This window comes from Amphiura filiformis, chromosome 16 (genome assembly GCF_039555335.1).
Source record: "Amphiura filiformis chromosome 16, Afil_fr2py, whole genome shotgun sequence".
Classification (NCBI taxonomy): Eukaryota; Metazoa; Echinodermata; class Ophiuroidea; order Amphilepidida; family Amphiuridae; genus Amphiura; species Amphiura filiformis.
This window is the reverse complement of record NC_092643.1, coordinates 59948652-59972417: the sequence shown is the minus strand read 5'-3', so window position 1 is coordinate 59972417 and position 23766 is coordinate 59948652. Positions and strand designations below refer to the sequence as shown.

At 36.2% G+C, this 23766-nt stretch overlaps 1 protein-coding gene across 1 annotated transcript; it reads left to right on the top strand.

Annotated features, from left to right (window-relative positions):
- The first annotated feature begins 3240 nt into the window (after window positions 1-3240).
- LOC140172783 (ankyrin repeat and SAM domain-containing protein 6-like) lies at window positions 3241-17225 on the top strand. The gene is made up of 14 exons (XM_072195910.1): window positions 3241-4308; window positions 4812-4856; window positions 5569-5773; window positions 6385-6488; window positions 7576-7745; window positions 8542-8794; window positions 9487-9545; window positions 10879-11092; window positions 12320-12544; window positions 13456-13549; window positions 14076-14094; window positions 14174-14519; window positions 15343-15410; window positions 16393-17225. The coding sequence occupies exons 1-14, from the start codon at window positions 3564-3566 to the stop codon at window positions 16600-16602; spliced, it is 2757 nt and encodes a 918-aa protein (XP_072052011.1). The 5' UTR covers window positions 3241-3563; the 3' UTR covers window positions 16603-17225.
- The last annotated feature ends 6541 nt before the right edge of the window (window positions 17226-23766 follow it).

Sequence of the window (23766 nt, the reverse complement as noted above, 5' to 3'; positions counted from 1 at the left end):
TTTTTTAAGATGGTATTTAGGCCTATTGTTATATAGCAGTCAACTAGAATAAAATCGGGAATTTTGGTCATAATACATAAATGATGTAACAAATAACAATAACACCATCGTGTGAATGTTGCTATCTACTGAAGATAGCACATAATCATCGTGTGAATGTTGCTATCTACTGAAGATAGCACATAATCATATCGTGTGAATGTTGCTATCTACTGAAGATAGCACATTATCATATCGTGTGAATGTTGCTATATAGCACATAATTATATCTTGTGAATGTTGCTATCTACTGAAGGTAGCACATAATCATCGCGGGAATGTTGCTATCTATTGAAGATAGCACATAATCATCGTGTGAATGTTGCTATCTACTGAAGATAGCACATAATCATATCGTTTGAATGTTGCTATAGCACATAATCATATCTGGTGTCTTGAATGTTGCTATCTACTGAAGATAGCACATAATCATCGCGGGAATGTTGCTATCTACTGAAGATAGCACATAACCATATCGTGTGAATGTTGCTATACTGAAGATAGAAGATAGCACATCAGATCTTGTGAATGTTGTTATCTACTGAAGATAACGCGTAACATAATGAAAATGTTTGGCTTCAAAACAATTCTCTTATAAATGCATCTACGCACAGTTTCCACCTCGATACACCCGAGTACACAGATATTGCCAAGCACAGCGAGTCATAGCCTCTGCGCAGTCCGGTGTTTATACTACACGGTTGAGTGCATAGTATCATAAGAGCTGCGTGAGGTCTAGTGGAAAATAGGTATCTGTGACTGGTTTTTGTCAAAACCTTTCCAATCAACATTTTTTTTTATATCGAACGAAAGCTATTAAACACTTCCCCCTAAAACACTTTTTTCATTACGTCAACAGAGAGGCCTAACGCAATTCATTGTTTATAGCAAGGCGAATCTGGTAAATCTGTTGAAAACGACCTATCCAAGCACAGTTTTTGACCAAAATGTAGGTTTTAAAAGTCAAAACCTCAAGTGTTCTTTACAATATTTTTATGTCATTCAATGAAAGAGCACACTTATATATATTTTCCATATACAAAGTACTAGCCTCATTTCAATAAGCAATGGCCAATTCTCTTTAAATTGCAAATCTTGTGTAAAAAGTTTCTTCAAGCAGTAACCATGGTAACAGTGAATGACACAACAATTGAACATGTGGAAGTACATGGGCAAAGATTCTCACTGCCAGATAGGAACCAAGACAATGAAATCAGGGAAAAAAACAATGAAGTCATAATGGCAGGCATTCGAAAGACATAGTGCACGAAATTGTGAGGTGATCTACCTTTCTGAGGCAGAAGACTCGTGATTCGCGCCATTTTATGGAACAGTAATTGATCTAAATAGCCAAAGCTGTTTTGGGGGCTTGACTCTCGGACTCCAAGACAATAAATTTGGTCCAGTTTGGTTTAGTTTTTCTTTGTATAATTCCCAGGTCAAGTGTATTTACACAGATCATCACCGTGTATGCTAATTAGGGTCGCTGGGCTTAGGGTTAGAGTTAGGGTTAGGCGGGCCTTCTCAGCAATCAGGTGTCCTTTATGCCGTATACGGAATATATTAAAACCAGGATTAAAACAATGGTTTGAGAATTGAGAACCACGTAAAAGTGAACCACTACCGCCTACACTAATAATAATCCTGTAGGCCCTACAGTGTGGAAGGGGCTGAACATGTAAAATACTTGGATCACCTAAAGAAAAGGGTTAGGCCCTACTTACAAAGACCATAATGTTTCTGATACCTTATCACACTTCAGTCCCACGTGGCTTACATTATTGGTTGCAGTTAGAATATACGGTACATTGAAAATGTCCTAATATTCTTAATGTTTGTGGATCAATGTCTTTTTAATTGCCATTAGCGTGTGTTTCAATCACTTTTTAACCCACATTGATCTGTGCAAATCATTAAAATCGTTCAATTTTTCAGAAAGTTGGCCCACAGACATATAGAACAGTAGTTAACCCCTTCGCTATTTAGTCATTTGATTAGGCATGAGAATGAATTCTAAAAATCTGAAAATTTTTTATAAAAAAAAAACCTGAAAAGGAGAGTGAAACTAGCCAAAAAGATCGACCTAATAACATGCTAAAAATAAATGAAATTGCATAAATTTGGTCAACAAAAAACCTTAATTCAGGTTGTAAAATTTCCATGCCTGTTTAATTGATATAAACTGCGTTGTCTTTTTTAAAGACAGTTCTTGTTTCTACTTTGTTGCAGAAGGTTCTACTTTGTTGTCAAATGTCAGGAATTTTAGTTTTTATTGTCAAAATTCCAAACATTTTACAATTCCTACTAAAAAAGCACTAAAAAAGTGATAAAATGAATAAATAAAATAAGATTAAATAAATAAATAAATAAATAAATAAATAAATAAATAAATAAATAAATAAATAAATAAATAAATAAATAAATAAATAAATAAATAAATAAATAAATAGTAAGAAATTATAGTGAAACCATCACTAGATACAGTGCTCAACTATAAAATATAGGAGCGAAATATATTATTATTAGTGAAATTACCACATCGAAATACAAATTTGTTTCGTGTGGATGGTTTGACCCATCCACACGAAACAAATTGTGGATGGGTCAAACCATCCACACGAAACAAATTTGTATTGCGATGTGGTAATTTCACTAATAATAAATAAATAAATAAATAAATAAATCCATTTCTTTCTTTTTAATTATGTTACTATAAAGTACTTTACTCACAAACTGATTTATTTCTTTCATTAGGTATTCTATTTATTTATTTGAGTGTTTTCAACTTTTCATTCCTAATTTTTGACAGTGAATATTGTCAGAATGATCTATATAATAATAATAAATAATAATAATAATAATAATAATAATAATAATAATAATAATAATAATAATAATAAGAATAAGAATAAGAATAAGAATAAGAATAAGAATAAGAATAAGAATAAGAATAAGAATAAGAATAAGAATAAGAAGAATAAGAATAAGAATAATAAAGAATAATAATTAATAAAATATTGTATGAAAAATAAAACCAGTATCCCGTTGTGACCACCTGGTTGTGACAACATTTCGGATAGTACACCTTTAAAAAGTTCACCTATTGTTCGAAAAGTTTATGCACTTGTTGTGCCCTTTCAATCAATTATCGAACAGAAGGAACCAAAGTGACGTCACAACTTATTGTTGTTACAGCGATCGTAATGGCGGAGGCGAAAGTGGTCGATAGACAAATATCTTGACGAAAACTCAATGAATTGCTACAGAATTTGGTCGCGACATCATACGATTTTCACGTCAAATACTAGTAATAAAGTCATGTTAGGTGTTGTCAAAAATGGTAACAGTTAGTTTTGGTTTGTTTGCTATTTAGAGAGAAAGTTTTGCAGTTGAAATGAAAAGGTCATGACGTCTCGAAATCGGTATGTAATGTGTTGTAAACTACAAGGCCCTTCATTGTAATGATTTGTAATGAATATAACGGGCCTAGATAATCGATTTCTCTATTTTTGGTAGCATTGACAATGGTCGATTTTTGTGATTTACATCGACAATTGATATCAGCATGTCGTGAAGGAGATGATAGGACTGTTGAGACTATTTTAGACCATGAAGTTGATGGGCGTACAGCGGAAGTTGATGTTGATGGTGAAGATGGTTTCACCCCGTTACAGGTGGCAGCAGGCAACGGACATGAAGCAATAGTCCGATTGCTGCTCAGACGTGGGGCAGCACTAGACAGACAAAATGCATACGGCTGGACTGCACTGATGCAGGCAGCAAGCCATGGCCATGCAAATATAGTGAAACTTTTATTACAAAATAAAGCTAATCCAAATATTACGAACAAACTTGGTTCGTCAGCTTTGACGGTCGCGTCTCATCATGGGCATACGTCTGTTGTTCGCATCCTGTTGGACGTTCCTGGTATTCATTTAAACGAAGACATGATGTCGCCTGCAGATGTCATCCAGCAAGTCTTTACACCACTCATGGCTGCTGTTCTTAAAGGAAATGACATCGTTGTGAGGCTGCTCTTAGATAAAGGTTCCAAGTCATATTATCGAGACCAGCACACAGGATGGACGCCGTTAATGATGGCTGCGTTGGCCGGACACATGACCACTGCACAGCTTCTTATTGACAGAGGAGGCAATCCTAATGCAGCTAATGTCTTGGATAGAACTGCTTTAGAAATTGCCACATTAGCTAGCCAGAGAGAAGTTAGAGAATATTTGGATAGGAAAACAACAAGAAGGCCAAAGATTGGTAAGACAAATTTTCTGATATTCTTTGATATTTTTGTTGTTCAGGGGTTTGCACCAGCACTACTTCATTTCATTTCAAGATTTCTACAAATATATTGGGTGCATATACATGTAAAGGGCTATGACAAACCCAGGTCTTTTGTTTTGGAAAATTTTCTTTTTTAAATTATGCTGAAGTTTATTGATTTTTACTAGTAAGTTTTAAACAAAATTCAAAACATTTTTGTATAAAACATACCATATTGAAAATGTCTAGATGGCATTATTTTTATGTTATTTTTAATATAAGAGTTAATATTAAATAAGACCCATAAATTTTTGACAGTGATCCCAGCAAAAGTGTCAACAAATTAAAATTGTTTTAATATAAATTGTCTAAAAGTGAAGGATAGGGCCAAGCTGTAACATAGGCCTACCGTAGTTGAACTGTTAAATAATGATGTACATGTAGACTGGCCTATTTTGTTCCAATTTATATACCGGTACATGCTTTCTTTTTTTCAGCTCCAGAGAAGAGAAAACCAAAAATCATTGAAGCAACCGAAGCAGGTAATTATTGATGAGTAGCTATGCTGATGGTGTTAGAAATAATACAATAATTACACTTTTTTCCACATGCAGTTCCTTTGATATTTCAATGGAAGTTAAAATTGTTTTCATAAGATAAACATTTTGATTTTTCAATTGATGCAAACAAAATATATTTGCCAATGTTATTTGAAGAATAATTCATCTAATATCAAAAGAGGATTAAATCTAGCCATTAAAAATTATTTTAATTAAAACGTGAAAATATAGTAAATATTGCAAAAATATTCATCAGAAAATTATATACGGTAATACATGTATAATGTACCTCAATGCAACATTCTTCCTTCATGAAATCTCACTTTGTTCTTTGCTCCTTCATTATTATTTTTTCTATTCTTTTTTACTTTCTCTCCATCCTTTTTTGAAAAAAAAACATTCCTTTTCAAAATGAATCATGCTTTCTCAAAGTTTGTAAATTTATGTATCTTGGATATGAGGGTTGAAACAATTTTATTCACAGGGAAGAATTCAGAATGCAATTCGATATCTGATGTGCTCTCACTCAGGTCCCACAAAAAATATGTGAAATCTTTGCTATCCAAGCCCTCTGGAACAACTCCTAGTATATCCTCCATATCTTTCATTTTAACCTTCTGGCATCTGCATACCCAATACTCATACTGAAAAATAATTTGATTTTTAAGCAATTAAATTATTTTTAAATCATCAGGTGACATAGGTTTGATTGGAATGCTACTAGATGAAGACCCCAAACAGTGCAATGCAACCTCCTCAGATGGTGCTACCCCTCTCATGCTAGCTGCAATGTTAGGAAGACAGGACATAGCTGATCTACTGATTCAAAGGAATGCTGATGTGGATAAACAAGACACAAAGAGCGGCTGGACCGCTCTAATGCAAGCAACTTTTCACAGGTATAAGAATTATTGTGCCGGTACTATAATATGTCCTGTATATAAGGGAACGTACACTCCACCCTCTCCAAAGTTGATCATGTTTTCTTTCTCATACTGACTTAACAACTAAAGTATGTTCAACTATAAGTTGGCATCATGACCTTTGCCCCATTTGTTGAGATCCATGCATTTTGGTGTAGTTCATGTTCCATATATATATTATACTGCACAGTGCACAGACTATTGTTTTAAAATCTTTAAACAATGTTTTTCACTGTCACATGGAAGTGGGCTCATGCCAAAAAAGAAGTTAAATTTCTCAATTTGGTTTCACACCACTTTATGCATATTACTACATCTACATGTAACTATGATCCAATCCATTGTTTACACACAGGTAGGTTGACAAAAGAAGGGGAAATAAAAATTCCTGTAAAATGGAAAAGGGATATATATATCCAAAACTGTAGGAATTTGTAAGGGAAAAACTTTGCAGTTTTATCAGGTGTACATCAAGTGGGAGGAGCTCTGTCCTGAGTCGGTCATTTCAGTACATAGAGTTCAGTTTCTGAGATATTGATGTTAATCTAATTTATTCATTCTTTATACATTGTATTTTCATAATTCAGGAGAAGGAATTTAGTGCGATATCTAGTGAATGCAGGTGCTGATGTCAAACTCCAAGCCAAAGATGGATGCACAGCTCTGGATTTGGCATTTGTTGTTGTCACAAGTAAGTACCACTAGATTCCTATTGCTTTCGACACCAGAAATTTGTATACTCGGGCCTCCAAATGAGCCAAAATTTCTGTGTGTTATTTGCAAAAAACCTGTTTTACAAGTCTGACCTACCCAGATTTTGCATTTTGGGAGAATGTTTTTAAGTTTGCTATGAAACTGTGTAGAATCATTCATTTTTTTGGCAAAAAGTTATTGATTTTGACTGGAAATGTTTGAAAAAAATTCAGAATATTTGCAAAATATGTTTGCAAAAAATCATCAAAAGTATGCCAAAACTCGCTGAAAATATCCAACATTTACTCAAATAGACATTTATTTCTACGGCCTGACAGGGGCAAGTGACATGTAAAACACTTCAACCCAAGTCCTTGCACCACTGAGGTCTGGGTTCAAGACCTTTTTTACCATAATCCATGCTCATTCTCGCAGGTTTTCTCCGGGATCTATGGTTTCCTCCTGCTTTCAAAATCGGTGATTAGTTGTTTGTTTATAAATCAAAAACTTCTTACACCCAATAGAATTTGGGGAGCTGCACAGATAATTAGTAGATTTTACAATCTAAGTGGTAGTGCAGATACATAAGTTTGCAGTTTGCACTGGGTTCAGCTGCAACTGTACTAGTTGATGCGATCTGATTCTGATGATTCACCATTGGCAGCAAAATTACAGCGCTTTGAATCCTCTGGAAATATGCGCTATATAAGTCCAAAATGTATCTATTTGTACTTGAGGGAGTTGGGGTTTAACCAGACTACAATGTAAAACTTGGGTAGCTGTTTATGCAAAAGTGCGTCTTATGGCATTTGTATGTGACCGTTTGTCCGTTTTGAGTGGTGGTGTATACAGGGGTGTGAGACTTCCTCTTTTCAGCTGATTTCCTCCTTTTTTGTTGCCAAAATTTACATGTTTTGTTTTATTTTCAGCCCATATTTGGCATTTTTACCTTGATTTGGTGCTGTTTTTCAGCTTGTTTTAGCAGTTTTCCTCTTTTTTGGTCTGTTGCTCCTTACACCCCTGTGTATATTTTTAAGGTAGGGCCTATATAATATCAATTTCTGAACAATATTTTTCCCTCCCAGATGACAATGAGAAAGGCGGTAATAGCGAACTGATACATTTGCTGGCTTCTGTCACCATGCCATTGTCTAATGGCAAACAACAGAAAGGTCAGAATGGATCATCAGCGAGTCTGCCAAACCGGTTAGGAAGTCAGCTACTGGAAGATGACTCTTCTAAAAATGGACTGAAGGTAAGCAGATATACATCCCCCTCCCCCCTCCCCTCCAAACACTCAATATGTAGTGTATGTAGTTGGAAGTGTTCATCATTTGAAAATCTTGACCTTTCGTATTGAAAATACACATTTTTATCTTCAATACGAAAGGTCAAAATTTTCATATGATGGACAGCTTTTCCTCCCAGCTACATACACTTTTAAAAGTACATATCATTAGTTTTACATAAAATTAAAAGAAACAAATTATTCCATGTTGATTCACTACAGGTGAGGAGCCTTTGGGCGAAACAGACTGTAGTGAATCAACATGGAATAATTTGTTTCTTTTAATTTTATGTATACATGCTCTCCGTCACAGGATTGAGCACTCTTTTACACGAAAGAAGAACGCAACTTTATGTATATCATTAGTTTTATAAAGTTTACTTTAATTTGCAGGGCCAGAAATTTGCGACCAAGTGCGAGAATCCTTTTGGATTCTCCAAATGGATATTTGCAAGAATCCATGGATTCTCGCCATATAACTTTGTATGATAAATTGAAATATTTACGAGAATCCATTTAGATTCTTGCCATTTTGTTGACGAAAATCTTTGTGAGAATGGATTCTCGGATTCTCACCGAATGTCTGACCCTGCTTTGAGGACTGCTAAATGTCAAAAACATTTTAATAATTTGTCATAAAAAGGACAATCCTCAAATTCAGAATGCAATTTGGTGTGCTCTCATGTCCCACAAAAATACTGTGCAAACATCACTATCTGATCCCTTTATTATAACCATTTCTTGTTTTTATTATCCATTTCAGTCATGGTGGTCTAGAATGTCAAATCGTTTTCGCAATCTGAAACTAAGCCGCACACTCAGAGCTGGTCTTTCCACTACAAAACTGATGCCGTTTGAAGAAGAAGACAATGTTGCCGTTTCATCAGGTGCTACGTTGAAGAGACCAAAAGAAAACAACGTTAGGTTTAGTGAGACCAGTGCTAAGGACGACGGAAGACACCGGAGGAAAAGAAGCAGCAAGAGCACCATGGATTTGAATCAGACAAGTAACAATGGTAAGCTGGTACTTTGGGCTGTTCCAGTTGAAATCTGTAAACCCCCTACAGAAGATATGATCTTAATCTCCCACACAGGGGGTGTAGATTTCAAATGGAGCAACACATTCAGCCAACCCCATTTGAAATTCACACTCCTGTGTGGAAAATTTTAATCATGTCTTCTCTAGGGGGCATATGCCTTTTAACTGGAATAACCCATTGTACTTCTATGCCCAATTGTAATGTACTTCATCAAGAATGTGGATCTAGAAGCATCCCTGCAAAGTTTTTTTAGATTGTTGCAGTATGGGATGGCTTCAGAACCCAACCACCGGTCGACCACCGACGGCTTGGCAAAACTAGCGGTTGGTCTTTCTATTGTTCAGAACAATAGAATAAGGTTAAACTGCTGGTTCTGCTAGGGCATTGGCAGTTGGCTTATGAAGCTATTACATGTAATTGTATCCCATTTATATACCAGTAGATTTTCTTTGGAGCCACACATTGCTATTCGTTGTTTCCCAGGAAAGTGGAGAGTAGTATGAGTAGGTGTAAGATGCTCCGAATCAAAATAAATTTAATCATTCAGAACAGTTCACTCGTGTTACAAACCAAGGGAGAAATTGTGATATACCAAGCAGGCTATATGAAAGTCACATTATTTTGAGTACCCTATTGTTGAGCAATATTGCCTTGTTTATTATTTTCAGGAGACAAGGATAGTGGTCTGGATGTTAGTATGAAGTCCTTCCAATCAGCTCAAACAATGGTAAGAATACATACAGCTACTTCAAAACTAACTTTATTGAGATTATCATTGGTAGGGACTGGCGTTGGAGTATAGATGTAGCTGTAGATCGCTTTTGCGCAAAAGGGATTTTTATGCATGGAGTGAGTACAGAGGATGATTTAAGCACTTCCCAGCAAGTCTTGCGGTTAGCATAGCTGTGTGAGTGAACATGACACCACTGCCCGCCCACTGCATACACACATGCATGGTTAAATTTGAATTTGGACAGATATATTTACAGTCAAAACACCTTCAAAAAGTTGGTCGATTTCACATTTTATGTTATCTACAGAAGGTGTGAATTATCCTTCATGCATACATCACTTTAGATCTGAAATCGACCAAGTAATGATGACACACACACACAATTCTAAAACAATGTCTTTTGCACAGAATTCAATGGGATTTGAAAAGTAAAGTGGCAGTTGAAACTCTAGTGATAACACTTTTACAGTGCATGATGGGGCTTCCTTAAATCATCCTCTGGAGTGAGTATTGAGGGTGGAAAGAATCCAAGTTGTCCCAAAAATGTTTGAAATTTTTAGGTTCAAAAAATAAAATCATTCTTGTTTGATGTCTTTTTTAACTTCCGACAATCTGGAGCTGATAGTTTTCCAATTTTGCGAATTTTGTCATTCTGATCTTGGGAATATATCTCGATCATGGTCACCATTGGTTAGCTCAGTGTCAGTGAAATGGTCAATGAAAAATAATCAGAACTGAACATACTGAACAAGTGAAATCACTGCATACATTGTACAGCTTGCTAGCGGTGATTGGATCAATGTGATGAGAAATTGTAAAGAATATACCGTAAAAACTTGATAGTTAGCATATGTGCTTACTATTGAGCGCTTTTAAAACACGCAAATAAGAAGAGCACCCTCCACAAAAGTGTAAAGGGTTTTTAGCAAATCATTGATAAACATAGTTATACATGAACAAGTAAAGCTGCAAATGTGTTTCTCAACCCCTTTAGCTCATTTGGTAGAGCGCCAGACTTTGGTACAATTTCATGTTTTCAAAAGCGCTCGATAGTAAGCACATATGCCAACTATCAAGTTTTTACGGTAGGCCAACTGTAGAAGATTGGGATGATACAAATGATATTGAAACATAATGTCAAGTATTATTTGTTTATTATAAATCATAATTTTTAGGTAAAATATAGTGCATGGCTCGTCATGTTTGTCAGACATGATGTTTGGAAAAGAGAACAAGTGATAACTTCAAACACCATGTAGAGATAGTAATTTACCTTTCCATGATATTTATGATACATAATAATTATTCTCATCAATTTTATTTTCAGATCATTCCATCTCCGGTATCCAATCAACCCAACGATAAGCTTTTACCAGTCATTCCTCCATTTCTTCCACCTCCAAGTTTTGAGCTAAATAGTAGCGGCAGATCCTCACGCTCATCATCGTATTCATCCAGAACCACTCTTACTCAGCTGGCCAAAGGGCAGGTAAATGCTTACGATTGCTTTCAGATGAGAGCGGTGCTTTCTTGTTCTGATTGACAGACACGCCCTGCAGGGGAACTAGCTGTCCACCCGTCATTTCGGACAGGCAGTTTGCTCCTGGGACAGGCTAAATTAATGCCTGTAATTATGCTAAATTCTAAAAAATAATGCTTGAATAAGTTCTGTGAACCAACACAAGACCAGACAAAGAATTCTATAGCAATAGCTATGTGAACTGACTGAACCCCCAGAAAGGGCAGAGGTCTGATTATTGTTTTTAGGGTCAAATTTTCGACAGGCAGTTTTGGTGAAAATGACAGGCACTTGTCAAATTCTACAATCAAGTGCAAATTTCCCTGGGACACTTGTTCATATTTCGCGCCCTCTGTTCATTAAAACCGGTCATGAAGTTCACCATGTGATATTTTATTTGTATAGTTTCCAACCTATTTCGAATCCCTCCCTCCCCCACCAACCAATGTTGGAGCAAAAATATAGGCCATTTAAAAATGAGGCGTTTGGTATACAACATTGAATAAGGGTGCGGGGAGGGTCATTGAACTATGAAAGTGTCCCAGCAAATTTGCACTTGATTGTAGCTAAGACCCTGACGCCCTGTTAATGAGCGGCATAAGCAGAGCTTCGATGCCTAATCAGCCAATCAGATTACAGGTCTCTTGTGTGATTGTGGGATGAGTCAATTAGCCAATCAAGACCCTGCTTACATTGTGCAAGCACAGCAAAGGTAAACAAGTGCCGTTCTTGTCAGCAATCAAGTTAGCCAGCCATCCGTCACTTTGGATGGTTAGTTTGCTCTTGGGACATGTAAGAGTAATGCCTCTGGCAGATGCTAAATTCTACAAATAATGATTGAATAAGTTCTGTGAACTCAAAACAAAACCAGACTAATAATAAATCAAGGCTATAATAATAGCTATTTGAACTGACTGACCCCCCCCCCCAAGGTTTGGAGGTCTTGTTATGTTTTCAGGGTCAAATTTTAAACAATGAGTTTTTGTTCAAATTGTGAAAATTCTAGCTAAGATCATGTGTGCAAGTATAAAAAATATAAATTAACATAGGGTACTAGTATTTTAAAATATTTTGACCTATACCTATCCTCTATGATGATAGAAGACATGACAAAAAAATATTCCTGTCTTTTATTATATAATGTAATTTATTTTCTAAGTGCATTCCTGAGTGAGTTAAAACAAAAACAAAAAAATATAACATGATACAAAAATCACAGCTTAACAAACTTTCCCTTTTTTCATTCAAGGCGGACCTGGTGTGCAAACTAGAAAACCAAATAAACTTTTGTTCACGAGAAGAACAGGAGGAAGCGGCGTCAGTCCGTCAAATTCAGCATACTTCAGTACGACGGCAAGTCCAAACTCTTCAGGAGATACCACTACACTAAGCAAGGGTCTGTCAGTGGCTAGACCACCGAGGTTACCTACATTGGGAAGCCCAAGATCAATGAAAGATGATGTCACAAAATCAGGTAGATTTGCAGACTGTAAACATTCATTTTTGCGCTTTTTTGCACTCAACACAACTACCGCGAAAATAAAAACATGTGATTATGTTCTTTTCAAGGCATGCTTAAAGAGGAATTCTTGCTTTTTTGTTGCTCAAATTTGTTTTGTGTTTTATTTGTTTTTTTAGCTTGTTCGGGAGCATTTTTGCCACATTTTTATGTGCTTTTCCAGAATTTTTTTCATGGAAATGATTTCTTAAACCTGTGCAGACAGGGTGTCTGAAATTGTCTAGGTTTAAGTGTGAGAGATCAAAATTGAAGTTGAAATGTAGTTCAAATCGCTAAAGCACAAAAAATAAAGACAGTAGCATAGCGACAGGGGGGGTCATACCCTTAGGGTGGTGCCAAATTGACCAATTCAGCATCGATTCTTAATTTTAGCATGCATTTCAGCACAAAATCATTTGATTCAACTCCATATAACCAAAATTAATTAGTGGTTGGCCCTACTTGTGCACATTTTGCACAATTGTTTCTCAATTGGAGGGGGGGTCAAATTTTAATATTGGTCATATAACATTGGCTAATGTAGCATTTTTAAATTTCAATTCTGCGTAAGTGCAGCATGTCTGCGGCTTACAGCAACACACATGCAGTATTGACTAATTGCAAAAGCAGGGTGGAGAGCTGGCTAAGCAGCAGCAACATTTTATATGGCCTATTTAAAATTTAAAAAGATTAAAGATTGATTGATTCGATAAGTTATATTTTCACAAAGGTAAAATTATATACACTGTATACAGGATACAAGATCATGTCGTGTGAAGGCCAAAGAGAGCAAGCCCCAATGGATTTGAACCTCTCTAATACTATTTTATTCAGTGGTTGATTACTTGATGACTTGATTGATTGCTTTTTCATTGATTATATTTAAGGTGTGAATGGTGATGACAATCAGGAGCCATTGTTTATTCCAGCAGCCAAGTATCACAACTCACGAAGACAACCTCCTACACCAAAAGAAGCAAAGTAAGATTGACATTCATTATAATGCAAATCTTTGTATGAAATGAAAGATTTAAAGGTATTGATTGGAACACTGAAATATGCAGAATTACTGAAGAAACTAAAGATGCCTCCACTTAAGGTCATGTCATTTGGATTTCTATTTATTAATTAAGTGAGGAAATGGGACTATAAAATGAGGTCTGATGTCTGTCTGTATGTGTGTACGAGATATCGTACGAGATAACGTCTACAGTTGCTAGGTTAAATTCCATACACACAAACATATACAAACAAAATGGCGGAAAACATCCTCGTGCTGTATGTTGATTGAGTACAGATTCAGACGACCACGTTTGCATAGTCCTAAAACGGCGTCCACGTTTGGAGGCCATTAAAGGTGGGGGTATGTGGCTGTGTGTGCACCAAAATATTAATGTTTTGCAAACCCTTGTCTTCTTTTCTTGATTTCTCCCACATGCTTTGATGGAATTCAGTGTGACTTGGACACAGTGACCCTTGGGTACATTGACATGTGTGATGTCAACAGGTTTGAGATTAAACGTCATGTAGGGGTCACTTGAGGTCGTTTTTCAAATATATGTTGTTGGGGTTTTTTTTGGTGTTTTTTTTTATTAACCACAAAAGCCTGTGAACCACATTTCTGGAAAGGATACATTTTATGTACCACTTAATTTACTAATCTATTGTTTTTCTTTACACAGATCTCCACCGTTAGTGGCCAAGCCAACATCAGCTGCTCTAACAAACAGCTCTACCTCATCTACTATATCAGGTTCACTACCTCCTCCTGCCTCAAAACAACGCCCAGTAAGTGGCACATCACGTAGCAGTACAACCAATACGCTGACCCCTGCCCCTTCACCTAAACCAGGGGCAAGCTCTCGGCACGGCAGCGATAATGGAAGTAAACATAGCTTGAATTTGTCACCTGGCAAAAAGGAAAGTTCAAGTAGTGGTGTCAGTGAAGAAGGTTAGTAAACTATTCTTTTTACGTAATAGAATTAAAGATCTATTTAATAAAGCAATGTATCGGATCACAAGATTCTATATGTATCTTCATATTGTATTTTTGTGCCACCACTGGATGCATATGTTTCCTGGTTGTCTATCCGTCAATTCAGGCAGTCCGTATAAACTTGTGAGTAAGATTTCTTGGAACTGGTATTGCGTATGCAACTTGGTAGAAGGGTGGCAATTGGTAGTCTATTGTGACTAATCTTAATCAGTTTGTAACCAAATGGTTCCAAGTTGAATCAAGCAACAAGGGAAGGTCAAATGTCATCTTGGGACGGGCTGCTCCAAGTAAAATCGCCCCGGGTAAAATAATATGTGTCAAGGTGGAGGCATTGCAGCCGAGGATTTGCGAGAGCCCTAAAATTCCTAGTTCACAAGAAAATGGAAAAACAGAATGTTTTCCAAGATTACTGTGTGTATAGTGGGTTGTCTTCAGTGCTGAATTTTATCCTTTTTGTAAAAGCTTATTCACCTGACTATATGTGACCATCCACCACAACTGAGCCCGGATGTCGCCAGTGCCACAATTGAGATATGCTCCTTTGAACTAAACAATAGGAAACAAAGGATTTATTGACTGTTTTATTGATTTTTCACTACTTAAATGTCAAGTACTATAGACATGATATACATCATTTTAAAGCTAATTTCAAGCAGAATATTTTGGTTGAATATCTCAAAAATGATGATTGGCGACTTCAGGGCTCAGTTGTGCTGGATGGTCACATATTGCAAACATTCATTTTAAGGGTACATTTCCATCTATATATTTCTTGCAGATGAATTAGCCGGTATGCTTAAGAAGCTGTCTTTGGAAAAATATGCTCCAATATTTGAAGAACAAGAGGTAAGCCTTTCAAATTTCAATGTAAATTATGAAAGTTTGAAGAGAGTGTAATGTAACACCAGGGGGTACTCGGTACAAATAACCATACAGGGATAGGTCACTTTTTCAGCATATCAATGACCCTTTTTGTAGGCCAATTTTAGTATATGGATGGTTTCAAAATGTTCTCAACTTTCAGGAACAATTGTAAAAACTTTGACAATTTGTGTTAAATTTAGTTGAAAATTTTGACTTTTGGAATATCGATGGGTCCTAATGTCTTGAAAAATTGGTTTAGTTATGTCCACTTTCATCATCTCAGTGGCAACTCGCAACCCGAACCAAACTTGAATACCCCTATATATATATTACTGGCAAGTTTGTTTTTTTGCTGCTAATGACCCTTTGACTGTCAACCCGTAAGCCCCAAATCAAGAGAATTTGAGTGGCCCAAGAAGGCAATTATTTGTCATTTTGGCAAACACATAATGTTGAATACAACATATGACTCCAAACTGTACTACAACCCTGCAGAGCTGCCAACTCTCCCTCTTTTCGCAGGAGACTCCCTACTTTTAAACCTTCAGAACCCTTAATGTTTAGTCATCTCCCTGAAAAGGAAATGGTTTCATCCATTAAGATGTACACATTTTGACAAATCTCCCTGATTGCAACAGGAAATCTCCTTTTTTTCAAGATTCAAATGTTGGCAGCTCTGCCTCAGCTATAAGCCAAGTTGATATAACATTTGGAAGTAATTACCCCTTCTCCATCTCTAGGTTGTTGTTTGAAACAGTCCACATCGTGACACTACCTTAATTGTTAAAGCGGAAATATTTCTTATGGAATTTTGGACATTTGTCCTGGAAATAGGTGGGAAAACACAAGGGAATTTTTGTTTTTGGAAAATGCTGGTTGAGCCTTGAAGAGGAATACAGAATATGGCAGTTTAGATTGCGTAAACAATAACATAGTTGTACTTCCTTTGTTTCTTTCATCCTAGGTTGACATGGAAGCTTTCCTAAGCTTGAATGAGACAGACTTAAAAGATCTGGGTATCTCTCAATCGGAATCCAGACACCAAATGCTGCATGCTATCACCAAGCTCAACGATAATCGCAACAAAGCACGCCATCACTATCCACGAGGGGCTACCTTTACTGGCTATGCTGCTTCATCCGTTGCTGGGTCTATCAAAGGATTTGAATTCTAGATTTACTCATCACAGAATTGCAATTATGGGAGCCACTGACCTCAGACAAACAGGTTTTGTCATAAGAGTATGCTACCTCATCAGTTGCTACGTGTAGGGTTTAAACATATCCAGGGCAGGGTTGTTACCAGGACCAAAAAAGTACTGGTTAAAATATTGGAAGTCGAAGTGCCGGACGGCCCCGTCCAGCGTAGTGACAACCCTGATCCAGGGTTGACATAATTTTCACTGCAGTCCATTTCACTGGTGCGTCACTAGCCTCGGTCCCAGTTGGTTTGTGTTCCTTTATCACTAAACAAAAGGTCTGGCGACAAGCTCTAAATATGTCTTTTCTGATTGGCCCACACCGAACCGTATTAGCGATATGCACACCTTTACTGTGCACTTTGATCATCGATGAATTGCACAGTTAAGACTTGCACATCAATAATACATTATCAGGGGTAATTATGCAAAGGCTTATGAGAACTCCAGTTTTAAACTTAATCACCTGATATGGCATGGAAATATCTGAATTTTATGTTTTATCCCAGATTCCATGATTTTTTGTTGTTGCAATTTTCTTGGAAATGAACATTTTTAGTCTACAATATAGACACATGTTATTTTTACAATATATGTGAGTATGTGAAACCCATCATTCAGTAACTAAATTAATTATACATGCAATGGTATTTTTTAAAATATTTTTATCAACCAAATCAAATTGATATTTTAATGAAATACCTTGATAAAGTATACTTAGGAGGAAACCTCACCAGAGCAGTTCTCTGGGGTGAACCAAACCTGTCTGGTTATCAAATTAATCAGTGACAAGCTTATCTCTGAATTTCTCAAATTGATGTTTGATTCATAGATAACCTTTTCACTGATTAATTTGATAACCAGGCAGGTTTGGTTTACCCCAGAAGAACTGCTCTGGCATGGCTTCCTCTTTAAATGTGTCTGACATTCTTGTTGAATATTACCAAATGTATCATCAAGTATCAGTAAAACAAAACATAGTTTTATATATTATGCAAATGCCATTGTGAACATAAGCAATCAATCTTGTGTATTTTTATATTAATGTGTTTTAGTACTTTTTACTTATGCAAATTATATGTGAATATTAAGTATTTGTACTTAAATAAGTTATATTTTAATATGAATAAGTTGAAGGCATAAAGGAAAGGGTTCAGTTCAACCTCTGTTATCTGGTTGAGGTGGGACCAAGCACTGACCGGTCAAGTAACAAATCTGAAAACGGATTTCTCAACCACAGAGGAGGCTTAAAGGCATTCCTACAATGCACTATGATTGGGAAATTTGATCAATATAACCTAATTTTAAAGGCAAAGTCCCCATTGCCACACACAAAAATTGTGTAATTGGTAATTTTAAAACTGCAGCCAACGAGCTAATAGTTAAGACTTATGACTGATATTTGATTTTCTTACAGGAAACATTCATATTGTCCCACTGCATTAATTTTATTCATAAGTCTCGATGTTTTGAACGTTAAATAATAGGATGAAAACACCAGATATTTGCACACAATCCCAATGCAAGGTATGATCAACTGTACCACATGTGTACAAAAGCCAGACATACAAGGTCAGAAACCCCATTGGGTTGTGGGAATGCCTTTAAACATCCTCTGTCTCAACCAGGAGTCACTTTTTACCCACAACCCGGGACAAAACCTATTTTGTCCAGCATTGCAGAATTTCAAGTGAACCAGTAGCCACTTCAAACCAGTCTAATTCAAACTTACCAAAAGTGGCACACATCTTATATTTGTTTGTCTACTCATCAACAAATAAATCAACTGCTCAGTGTCAGAAGTGGGTAAGAGCTATTGCACTTACCCACTTCTGGCACTGAGCAGTTGATTTATTTGTTGATGACAAGGACTTATTAGTGACCTATTGCATGCATGGCATACCTCTATATTTGAGGCACATAAGGTTTCAAAATCTATCCACTTCTGCAAACTGAGGTATGCTATGTAAATGGTTGACTTATAAGCCCAAGACCTTGTCCTTAAAATTATACTATTCGTTCTTTGCATTTTCACATGAAACAAATGTTTGGATTGTATTTGCAACATGACCATGGCAATATAGTTAATTAATAATCATGCAATATGCTCTATACCTGTTATGCAATATATGTATTATTTTCCAAAAGATAATTTGGCTATTATGATGCCATTATTAAGAAATGATAGAATTTTTTTTACTGTTTAAACAAGTGAAGAAGATTCTTACATCTTCAATGTTGGGAGTTGGAATTGAGTCCTTAAGAATATGTTTTAGGTCCAGGTCCAGACATTAAAGGCATAATGAATGATCTCAGCAAAAGTGTTAAAAAAGTAGGGATTATTTAAGGGATCTGATAGCAAGGTTTGCACAGTATTTTGGGACATGAGAGCACATCGAATTGCATTCTGAATATGAGGAATGTCCTTCTGATATCAAATTATGTTGATTTTTTGAAATTTACGATATGATACAAATTTTATGGCAAATTATTCAAAATTGTTTAACATTTTTAGGTCTTTTGGGGAAAAAAATTAATATCTTCAATATGAAAGGTCAAAATTTTCAAATGTTGGACGGCTGCTTTTGGCAAACAACATGGCAATAGAAGAGCCTGTTGCTGGTTGTACATATAGACAGATCCAACGAGCCAAGTGATGGTCAGAATTCAGTCGGCCATTACTGGGTCCTGTCTCCACCAAACTAGTGTTGTTACTGCCTAATAGGGTGGATTAAATCCACTTAAAATCAATGTTGAATTGTATTGTGTTGGAAACTTTCATCATTCTTTTGTCTATGTGTAACATGGGTGATGAAATGCAGTTTAATATCCCTGCCAAGGCCACATCATTTCACATTTTAGGTGGGATAGACCCAGCTATGGCTGCCATTGAGGTGTAGGAATGTGTGAAATTGGATTCGTCTATAGAATGCATTCTACATTGTACTGCCTAGTAGAATACAGTATGCATTATTATGCATTATATATGCACTAGCATTGCAAAATGTTGAACTATACAGTAAGCAAAAGAATTAAGGTACCAGTTGTGTTCACCCCTGTATATCCTAAATGAAGACAAATGTATCAAAATTAAAACAAGCAGTCGACGCCTGTATTCTTTAGCTCTGATTTAAGACCTTATTTGTTGAGATTGGTTGAGAATTAAAGAAACGGTGATCCAAAACCTAATGAAGATACAAAATAAAAAGTTGCACTTTTGTGTTCTAATCAATGAAAGCATGACGCTAGTTTTTCGTGCTAATGAATGAAAGCACGGCGCTAGTTCTCTTGTTGGCGATCGCTTTGTGTACAAATCAATAGGGCGTACAATGTGGCAAACTGCAACTTTTACATTGGCATCTTCCTTGGGTTTTTGGATCGCCATGTCTTTATTTCTTGAACAATTTCAACGAATGAGGTCTAAAATTCGAGCTAAAAGATGCAGCTATTGGCTGTTGGTTCCAATTATGGCTTATCTGCCTTTGTTTAGGATATACAGGGGGTGAACGTAACTGGTACCTTAATTATTTGGCTTACTGTATAGTTCAACATTTTGCGATGCTAGTGCATATATAATGCATAATAATGCATACTGTATTCTACTAGGCAGTACAATGTAGAATGCATTCTATAGACAAATCCAAGGTCACGCATTCCTACACCTCAATGGCAGCCATAGCTGGGTCTATCCCACCTAAAAGGGATATTAAACTGCATTTCATCACCCATGTTACACATAGACAAAAGAATGATGAAAGTTTCCAACACAATATTTATTTGGCTTACTGTATACTAACCCTTACCAACAGTACACATATTAATCAATTGCTCTTATTTTTGGCAAAGTGGATTTCACTACATTTGAAAGTTTTGATATTTTTAGAATTCTAAAGAAATTCTATCTTTGATCAAATGTTCTAGAATGGGAAGTGTCTGAAGTTATTGTTACCTATTTTAGATGTCTATGCATTAGCAGCACCGGAGGGGCAAAATGGAGAAGAGGAGTGAAATCTTGACGGGAAAATGCCTAAAATTTTTCATCCAAAATAGTGGGATTTTTGGATTTTTTTTTGTGACAGGAGGGGCCAAAGCCTGGTGACCCTAATTTGGTAATTTTATGATCTAACTCAAAGATAGACTTTATACCTAGTTAGACTGTGCTGCAAAATATTCAGCTCTAATTTGGTAAAAACCTGTTAACTTAAGATACATGGTTATTAGCTGGACAATTGGAGGGGAAAAAGGATAAAACTTTTCAACAATTTTAGCACAGGTAAAAAGTTACAGGTAAAAAAGTGGATTTCATTAGATCATTTTACCAAATTAGGGGCTGCTGGTGGGAATCCCCCTTGGTGTTACCACTGTATCTATATTATTTTTACATGTTCATTAATGCGTAATTATTAAGATACGAACATGCATTTATTGATTGCCAAGTGGACTTTGACGCCTTTCATGAAGTATATAGTGCCAAACTTATATCCTCATCAAAGTATATTTTGCTATAATTATTATGAATTTATTGTGGCAAGCTTTGTGAATTTTTGATATAATAAAAATCTATTTATAACAAAACAAGATATTCCTGAAAAAAATTGGTGTCAGTTCCAATTTACAATGTAATTATTATTTGAATGTAATGTTAAAGATGGAATTTGCATGAGAAGTTTTGCACTGCAGCACTGACAGGAACATTAAGTGGTAGTTCATTTATCATTAAAAAATTATACACTTACATACGTGTATTGGCGCAGCGTCAGCCTTCTATTCTAGCTAAAAACGTTTTTAAAAATATGCAAATGAGGTAGCTATTTTGCAAAAATGAATTTGCAAAAAAAAATATGCAAATGAGGTAGCTAATTTGCATATTTTGCGACAAAAATCACATGGGATCTTAAGACTGCCCCCTTACCACCATCCAATCAAGTTAAATCTCTATACGCCTCACCAGTTCCAAAAATTGGCAAAAAGTCTTTTTAAAAATAAACAAATATGCAAATGAGGTGGCTAATTGGAATATTTTGTGCCAAAAATCACGTGGGATCTTAAGACCTTTACCACCACCCTACCAAGTTACATCTATATACCCCCTACCAGTTCCGAAAAATGGCAAAAAGCGTTTTTAAAAATAGAAAAAAAGGAAATGAGGTGGCTGATTTGCATATTTTGTGACAAAAATAGCATCTGATCTTAAGACTGCTCTTAACCATCACCCCACCAAATTACATTTCTATATGCCTCACCAGTTCCGAAAAATGTCCAAAAGCATTTTGACAAATAAAAAAATAGGCAAATGTGGTGACTAATTTGCATATCTTGCGACAAAAATTGCATCGGATCTTACGACTGCCGTTTACCACAACCTCATCAAGTTACATCCCTATACGCAACGCTCTGCAGGGTCTATTGTTCTATTGTTTCCGATTAGAGCGCTGACATATTGGAAAATGTTGCCAATCAATATTCATGAGAGTGTACATTGAACGTCCAGTTTTCGAAATTGGGTGACTTGTGTTTGGTAGGTGTGAAATACATCTGACTGGGCGTTTTAATTACGTAACGAATAAAGGCATTGACATCATCGAATGGCTGCCCAGTGCTGTTATGTGTTTAGTTATTATATAGGCCTAATAATTATTATTAAATGTATTAATCATTCCTTTCTTTTCACTTCTCTGTACTGATTCTTTCCTAGGCCTACACTTTATCACTCCCTCCCTCTCATTGTCCCCTCTCACCCTCCCTCTCTCATTCCCATCATTTTCCTTATATTTCTATTTATCTACTTGTCTTTATTATATCTTTTCATTTCTCCCTTCCTCCAGCCCTCTCTCAATCTCCATATCCCCTCCTCCCTCTTGCTCCCTCCTCCCCTCCCAAGACTTCTCACAGGGGTGAATCTGTCCCCTTCCCAACCCCCTCCCCTCATTGGGTACGCCACTATTTCTATACCAATCTCCTTCTTAAAATTAAATGGAAATTTCTTAAAAACAACCTTTATAGGCCTATACTTATACTAACATGTATACTTATCGATTACCATTATAGTGTAATATAGATATATGGACTGGACATGGTAGCCTTCATACATTCTAATGTGTAATCGATTAGGAAGAGCATTCAATTGATTTAAATGAAACGCCCAACGTCAGGTGGGTGGTAAAGATGATTGCATCGACAGCTAAAGCCTCCTTTATAGAGTTCAGACCCACACAAGCACACATTTGGGATACATCAGTACAATGGTACCACTTTACACATGACTGCCCTTACACATGACTAGTGTGGTCACTTATTGATACTCGCCTGTCATGTAGAGCGTTAATATGATGCCGGATCAGTGACCAATTTAATGGCGGAACCCTTTATTCAAACAATGGTACCACTTTTATGAATAGCCTGTCGCAACTTCTAATCGGCATCAAACGAACAAAAGATTATATAATCTATTGCGACTCTATTTCTATTTAAAAGCTCTTTGCCTATACGCCTCATCAGTTCTTCGAAATGGCAAAAAAAACACCCAAAAACAATTTTTAAGTTAAATATGCAAATTAGCTACCTAATTTGCGCCAAAAATTGCATCAAGTCTTAGAGCAGCCACTTACCACCACCCTACCAAGTTACACCCCAATACACCTAACCAGCTCCGAGAAACTGCTGCTTACCACAACCTCATCAAGTTACATCCCTATACGCCTCACCAGTTCTTGAAATGGCAAAAAAACCCAATTTTTAAGTTAAATATGCAAATTAGCTACCTAATTTGCATATTTTGCGCCAAAATTGCATCAAGTCTTAGGGCAGCCACCTTACCACCACCCTACCAAGTTACACCCCAATACATCTCACCAGCTCTGAGAAACTAACCTGGAAGCCAAAGGCATTTAAAAACAAAGTTCACACAATACAAATGTATAAGGCAATTTATAAGTCATTTTAAATGATTTTAAATGTAACGTATAAAATTTGTCTATAACACAGGGAGATATAAAATGTAGGGATTTGGGTACTTTTTGTTCAATTTTCACAGAAATTGAAGGATTTTGACCCATGTTTTTGTTTGTCTGTTTCGCTGAAACAAAGAATTACCGTACATTAATTAAATCACCTAATTTATAATTAATCAAGGACAAAGAA

Bases quoted from the DNA above. Each gene is read 5' to 3' on its own strand.
- LOC140172783 (XM_072195910.1), top strand. From the start codon at position 3,564: ATGGTCGATTTTTGTGATTTACATCGACAATTGATATCAGCATGTCGT. The intron at 7,746-8,541 runs GTAAGCAGATAT...TATCCATTTCAG, and splicing joins CTTCTAAAAATGGACTGAAG to TCATGGTGGTCTAGAATGTC. The intron at 14,520-15,342 runs GTTAGTAAACTA...TATTTCTTGCAG, and splicing joins TAGTGGTGTCAGTGAAGAAG to ATGAATTAGCCGGTATGCTT.